Raw genomic sequence first — 7,905 nt, forward strand, 5'->3', positions numbered from 1 at the left:
ATAGTATATACCATTAGAAAATCTTTTCAATTATGGGTCAAATGGAGAAAACAATGTGCTGTTGCAGGCCGCATCACTGTAATAATTGAAAAAGGGCTAGATGCTACTACCTTGCCACTATGCATCATCTATATATTGTATGCTTAATATTAGGGATGGGCACCATGGTGCCACCAGTTGCGCAAGTCTTGATAGCTGCAGCAGCTCCTGACATTTGATCTAAAGCTCATATATTATTGGTCAGGACATTTCATCGCTGAGTGGAAAAAAATGGACACTTTCCGTGCAAATGTTCATTCAAGTTTTTAATGTATCGATAGGACAATAGGATGTTTCTACATCACTTTGTCATTGACACGGAATTGCTGTGGTGTGTGTGCGTGCGTGCGTGCGTGCGTGGAATGTCCCTGGACACATTGGAAAGGTGCCTCCATTTTCCAACCAGTATTCAGCACTCAGCTGAATAAAATGTCAGACAGAAAATTGGTAAATGTGTTAATCGTGTTTAATAAAATTTAGTGATGCACCGAAATGAAAATTCTGGGCCGAAACCGAAAATTCAGGATGCACTTGGCCGAAAACCGAAAATTACTTCTTTATTTTATACCTCTTTTAAAATAGTTTTTTATTTTATGTATATATATTGTATTAATATTATACTTTTAAATTAATTTCATGAATTTAATCTGAATTGAAAAATTATCACACTTTATTATTACACTTTTATTGAAAGTAATGCACCAAAATTGGACAGAAAATATATTATAACAATATTAAATATATTATTCTTTATTCAGTTATTTACAATCAAATTCAACATGTTTATTTTTTTTTTTGCAATTATCCAATAAATGTAATGTTCTAGAAAACTCTAGCAAAACAGCAGTCAAGAAATGAACTTAGCAGCTCTAGGCTAGCATCTTGCAAATATAAAAATTTAAAATAAAATAAAAAATGGCAGAGGGCCTCTATTCTGTTTATGTAAACATATTTCCACTTGAATATAAAATTATTGTGCAAAACAACAGTAATAGAACTAAAACCAACCTCAAACTGTAAACGACAGATGTAGCCCAAAGTAAAGTGCAAAGATTTGCAGGGCTAAACAAATTTTAATGTAATTGCTATACTGCCCTACTAGGCAAAACGCCGTAACATCATGTTTGGTCAAAAATGAGTTAATGTCATTTTTGGGGTATTCAAGACCTCCTTTATCATGTGAATAAATATCGTGAGTCAATTTGATTGTTTTAACGAGAAATTAAAGGGCTATGACAACCGTAACATCCAAAATCATACGAGAAACCACAGCAGAACGCCGTAACAGTTGTTACGGCTCTTAGCCTTTGTTCCGGCGCGCTTAAGTTGAGTTAAGGTGTTCTGACTTTGTTTCGCCTGGCATCAAGAGAGATGTTACGGTGCCGCTGTGATGTTACTGTACTCTGGCTTTGTCATACTGTCAAAGATTACCGCTCTTTTATTGTCACCAAACCGCGTAACATACACACGACACATCTCTGAAATAAAGTGTAGACTGCCGACTGCTTGTTTGTATTATTACTCTGTGATAGCGATGTGATAGGGGGATGGTTCAGATCTGTAAATGTCAGTGACAGCCCGGAGCTTGCTAAATTTAATCTGTCTCACGTAAATTAGCGCTAACGTTGACGCTGACACTCGCCTCACATCAGATGCTGAAAACCAAATATTAAATACAGAGGCATCCTACCTTTCCATGCAATCCGATATAATCCATAGAAGATATAATCCATAGCAATGCATGTCATCTGCTGTATCCACAACAATCCATACGTGTTTGAGCCATATTTCCTTCTTGCAGGTGTTCACGTCAGATTTTACAGCTGGTTATCGCTAATGTCCGTACAAAGTAGGCTAACCTAAATAGTAAAAGTAATTCCAACTTTTTTTCGGTATACTCTGTCTATATTACCTCAGAATTAAAAAGTAGTAATCCAAGTCGAGTTCATTGACTGAGCATCTTGAGCAGTTTGGTGGCCCTTAACCCTTTAACTGTCACCCCTCCCCCTTTTTCGCATAGACATGAAAATCACTATCCAAACTTAAATGGTTGTATTTCAAGAATGCTTTGTCATATATACCTATGGACAAGTTGTGTTCCAAATTTTAGGTTGATATCTCAAAAACTTAGCTTTCAGTAAGATTTTATTTAGGTGCAGTAAAAAACTTGGAATGAGCAGTCTCTAATCTCTAATGTATTGGTCCAATGTTTAATTAATTATTACTCTATCTTGCATTTAAATACATATACCTTTGTATTCAATTATAATTAAATTATCTTTATTGTGAAAATATTTATTGTATTTATCAGGGTTTCCGTTGTCCGGTAATTACCGGACATTGGCCGGTAAAAAAATTAAATGTCCGACAAAATTAAATCTCTCCGGTCAAATTGTCCGATTAAAATTGCCTAATAATCCCGTCCCCCTAACACAATCTGAATTTGAGAATAAGCCTAAAATGTTTAAAGCAAAATTACACCGATCTCTTGCTATGTTATAAAGGAACAGGCTCTATCGTTTGAAAGTTATGAAACAACATCGCATGCTGCATTTCAAATAAAGCGCACGCCTAAAACGGCTGCAATATAGACCTAAACAACGAACGATTGAGTGAGACGTTTCAAATATGGCCAGGCCCAGGCAGACTAGCTTTAAAAGCTTTTTTCAGAGGCCAGACGATGGTGAATCAGGAACATCTCATTATAGATAGATCAGTGCTTCTAATCCGCGCATTCGTGCAGTTTTTTTCTCTCATCAAAACTGAATAGCCTATGTTCATCAGTGCATGGTTACAGTCTATATCAAGCAGGGACACGTTTGTGTGCATTTTATTTTGTGATTTCACCGAATTAATAGAGTCTCCGCAACGGCGATAGATTGAAACGCAGCGTCCTAGTGAAGATTGCGCAACTCGCGCAGCAGCGTCGTCCATGCAACTGATAGCAGCGGACACGAGCGCTCAGCTTGATTTCAAAAACAACAGATTTTAGCGCTAGATCTCTTATTTAATAACGGACTAAATGAATGATCTGCTAGTTAACTGGAGATGTTTTATTTATTTGTATTAGGTACATCCGTGCCTCAATGTTTCAAAAAGTGAATGTGTGTGAAACCACAGTAAAAAACAATTGGCGTTGATTGACGCCAATCGGACGTTCATGTATTTTTTTTCGTCTGTTTGAAAGTTAAGCTAATAATAATATGTTGCATTCTATACGGCCTGATTATGTCATTTTTTAAGTTACATAGACTGCCTCCAGTTTTCCTCAACTTGACTAATTAAGAGGCAATATATTTGACCGGCATATCATCAAAATGTCCGTAAAACGAAACCGTGACCGGCACCATTTTTTTCTAGCGGAAACTCTGGTATTTATTCATACTGTACATACTGTACTGCAAAGTAACTTATCTGTTATACTGTTTAACTGTGTTAGTGTTGCCGCACTATCCTGATAATTATAGCACTAAATAGGAACAACCAAAGGTCTTCTATATAATTTAAAACAAATACCATGATGACTAGACCTTGGTTAGGTGTTCTTATAATGGATGTAAGTATGGTGAACAGCAAGTAAATATTGATTATATGTCAATTACGGCCTTTTGCCTTTGCATGACTCCTGATTTTTGGCACATGATACAAAGGCAGAGTACAGTAACTGCCAAACAAGGGTCAAAGGTCAATTTTGAGCTCAAGATTTTTTGCATACAAACATTTCTTCAGTATAGCAACTAGTTGTGAAATTTTGGGAGTCCTACCTATAATACTTTTGTCTGGACAAAACAGAAACTTTAAAGTCATTTTTCTCAGTTTCACACTCTAGTGAGTTAAGGTCTTTTGCTTTTGAAGGGCAGTATACACATAGCAAATTATACTGCTTTCTATTTAAGTAAAAGTGGCAGGTTTTCTTCAAGATCAAAAGTTGCTCAGCTTTCTGACAACTCAAGAACATGAGATGCTGCACTGAATACTCTCTCTCTGTGCTGGTGCTTGGGGCAGATAAATGCCTGCGTGCAATCCGCGCAAGCAATGGAAAGCGATATTTGTTCATGCGCCAGTATTCAAGAGGATTGTCGCATTCGAAATATGAGCGTGAAGTGATCGACTGTTCCGCAACTGCTTTTGGGTCCTAGAATAATGTGTGAGGAAGGGCACCCGATGGACTTTCTGGTGCCCTCCTATGGAAAGATGGTGCCCTCCTAGGGAGTTGGTGCCCTGCGTAGTATGCGTACAGGTTGCGGCGGTACTGCTTATTAGTATTATTTCCCCACCGCTGACATTGTCCTTTGCTTGGCAGCACCGTTATTATGACTAGATCGATCGAGAGTGAAACCTGAGCACTGAGGGGCAGGAAGAGATATATATCGGCTCATATTTTGTGATTTTTTTTTTCCCTCTTTCGGACAAAACAAAAAATGCCATTTTCGGTGGCTGAAATTTTGGTGCATCCCTAATAACATTGGAGGCATTAAACATTTTAAATTAATCGCATTATAACAGAACTGGTCTTTGTATGAATGAGGAAGTGGGGTTCAGGTAGCGTCTCATTCTTTATTTACTCAAAACAAACACTCAGTAGCTTGGCTGAAACACACTAACGCATGGTACAGCTGGGTAGCTCTCCCTGGGCTCTGGCTTGGCTTCTCTTATAGCTCTTCTCAGATTACTACAACAAGAAACAGCTGTTAGACCTAATTGTCACCCAGGGATGAATCCTTACCGCTTCCCCTCTCCCTGGATGGACACTCAACCACACCCTTGCCACACGCATGTGTTAATGCCTTAATTTTGAAAGCTATAGTTTATTTTGTGTTTCGCGATATAGACTGTATAGAAAAATATCTAATGGTTGACACTTTATAGCATCGCCACTATATGTATCGCCCACCCCTACTTGTTATTAAGCGGCTGTGTTTGGTACAATCCAAATGAAAGTTTAGTTACATGTATACATATTACTATTTTGTTATATTAATATTATTTCACTGATGCATAAGCAAATATCGCCGTTTTTACAATGGCTTTCAACATGGCTCATGCAGTCAGTCAGAGCTGTTTGTTTTATAAGATTAGTTTTAACATTATATATCTTTTTGTTTTTAAATTGGGTGTTATGTAATATGAAGCTGTTTTGTATTGATGCCAGACTTACCTGAAATTCTTACACTGGCTGCCCATCCAACACAGAATTCAGTACAAAATCTGTCTCCTTACCCATCAGTGCATACATGGAACTGCCCCTGCCTACCTCACTGAACTTCTCACACCACACGAAACCTCCGGTCCTCTACCTCTACCTACTGCCTGTACCAACCAAGGACTAAACTCTTTTCTATGGGAGACAGGGCCTTTCAGGCAGTCGCCCCACAGCTCTGGAATGCCCTCCCAGAGACCCTAAGGGTTCCACAAACTGTGGAGGTTTTTAAGAAGGGCCTAAAGACATTTTTATTTCAAAAGGCCTTTTAACTTTCATGATTTTATTTTTATCTTTCTGGTGTTTTATTGCTATTTATTGATTTTGTGTTATTTCTCCTGGAACTGTGTTTAAATTCTTTGTTACTGTAGCACTTTGAGATTTAGTTGTAAAGTGCATTATAAATAAAATGTATTATTATTATTATTATCATTTAATTTCTTATTAATAATTTATTTTTTTGGTTTCAAGTTCCAAGTAAAAATGGAAAATAATCAATTGAGATGAAGTGTCTTTTAATTTATGTATTTAATGGATTATGCAAAAAATTGACTTGACCACAAGCTTTACATAATTTATTTTGTTGAAAAATGTTACTGTTTCAGTGATATAAACTTCTGTGATAAAAGTAAAAGTAATGCATGTGAAGAGCATAAAAGTACAAGCATAAGTAAATCTATCCTGAAGAATGATCGAGACACATGTCAGTGGTCTGTGAGTTGATTATGGCTTATGTTTTCAGGGAGAAAGATGCAGAGTTGAATCAGAAGAGGCCGCTGTACATTAAAGCCAAGGAGAACACTTCGCACAAGATCAAGAAACTGGAGGCTGCCCGTAAATCACTGCAGAATGCCCAGAAATGCTACAAGAAGCGCAAAGCGGACATGGATGAGTTAGACCGTGAGCAGGGGGCCGTGGAGATGGCCAGACATGAGTTTGAGGAGCGGATGGAGGAAGAGGCTCAGAGTCAGGGACAAGATCTGCAGCTGGAGGAAAACCAGGTACTCCTGACATTTGAGGTCATCTGATAGTGGATTTTTTTTTAGATGCCATTAAAAAAGGTGGTTTAAAAGGCTGATAACCAGTTAATCAATTGATCATAACTGATAGTTTTTTAAATCGATTTATAAAAACTTTCCTTGCTATGATGGCTACTAGAGTCCAAAATTAATAAAATCCCAGATGCAGTTTATTTAGCTAAATCCCACTAATAACAGGGCTCCAGACTAAAAAAAATTACAAAGCCATTGGCTTCTAAACTGTTATGTTATGTTTCTGTTATTGGCTATTTTTAGTCGCCAAATCACAGAATTGCTTGATTTAGATTGCTGTTCAGAAGCAAGGTAGAAAGCCGAAGTAAAGGAAGACGGCTGATAACCCATTAATAAGAGGTTTAATAAACAGTATATAGTTGAGAAGATAATTTTGCATTCCCTTGTCTCATAAATGTTCACACCCCTTTCATAATTTATACAAATATAAGAGATTAAATATTTTTTATTTTGTACTGCTCTTCAGAATCTACATTACAGATAATTACATAAAGTATAATATGCATATAGTAGTGTTGCCTTGTGCATCAATTAATGTTTGCACCTTGTGTAATAGTTGGTCCCTCAAGTGTCAAAAGCTTGATCTCTCATAAGTGTGTGTGTGTGTGTGTGTATGTATGTATGTGTGTATGTATATATATATATATATTAGGGCTGGGATAAACGATTATTTTTTAAACGATTAATCTAACGATTAATTTTTTCCGTCCGATTTGATTTCGATTAATCGACTTGTGACAACGCCGGTAATACCGGTTTCATGGGAGTGGGGGTGTATAAAATGTAAAAAAAAAAAAAAAAAACATTTGCCGGGAGTTTGATTGACTGGCGATCTGATCAATCAATACGCCATTTTTGTCCGACAAAGTAGTCAGGAGAGAGAAGATTAACGTCAGTGGATTTGAATTTGAATAATGGATTGTAGGCTACTGTACTGACATCTTTCAGCGGTTAAAACTACAGTCCTTCTGATGTAGGCTACATTCATGTTTAGCCTATTTGATGCTGTAAATGAACCAAGGAAAAGATGATCGGTTCACGAGCAGCTTTAACTGAGGCAATCTGTCACGACACATTAAAGAGCCACAAAATAGTAGGCCTATTTATGGTTTAATTTTCTTTGAATGACCAAATTTGAAAGTTGAGACTTTATTAAATGTTACCTGCTTGGTCCTGTCTGTCAGCGCGTTGTCAGTGTCCTCTATGTATTTTTCACGACATTCATAGCTATAAGCGCATTATTAAAAGCTATAAGCGAAAACTTTAGGTTTCGACAACGTATTATAGCCTACTCCAACATCGAGTGCAAAGTGGGGAGTTGAAAAAAAACGTACGGTGCTCTGTCATCTGCAGCTGCTCCCGGGTGGTGCCTCTTCAGCTGCTGGTGCATTGCTGTGGTGCTAGAATGGAAGGCCATCTCCATTTTGCAAAGACGACATATCACGGAATTGTTTCCTTTTAAATTAAAGAATTCCCATACTTTAGAGGAACGAGTGCATGCCGCCTTGCACTTCTGATAGTCTGAGGAGCCACTCGTGTTGCTACTACTCGCCGGCGCCGCCATCTTTGTTTTGGGTCCGACGAATCGATGCGCATATTTTGCGTCGACGTATT

At 37.5% G+C, this 7,905-nt stretch overlaps 1 protein-coding gene across 1 annotated transcript in view; it reads left to right on the plus strand.

Annotated features, from left to right (window-relative positions):
- The window catches only part of smc1al (structural maintenance of chromosomes 1A, like), a 98,022-nt gene that overhangs the window by 25,497 nt on the left and 64,620 nt on the right, over window positions 1-7,905 (plus strand). The window contains exon 6 of the mRNA XM_052091689.1: window positions 5,982-6,240. Within this exon, the coding sequence (XP_051947649.1) occupies window positions 5,982-6,240 (259 nt within the window). The remainder of the gene's footprint in view (window positions 1-5,981; window positions 6,241-7,905) is intronic.

Source organism: Xyrauchen texanus, chromosome 25 (assembly GCF_025860055.1).
Source record: "Xyrauchen texanus isolate HMW12.3.18 chromosome 25, RBS_HiC_50CHRs, whole genome shotgun sequence".
Classification (NCBI taxonomy): domain Eukaryota; kingdom Metazoa; phylum Chordata; class Actinopteri; order Cypriniformes; family Catostomidae; genus Xyrauchen; species Xyrauchen texanus.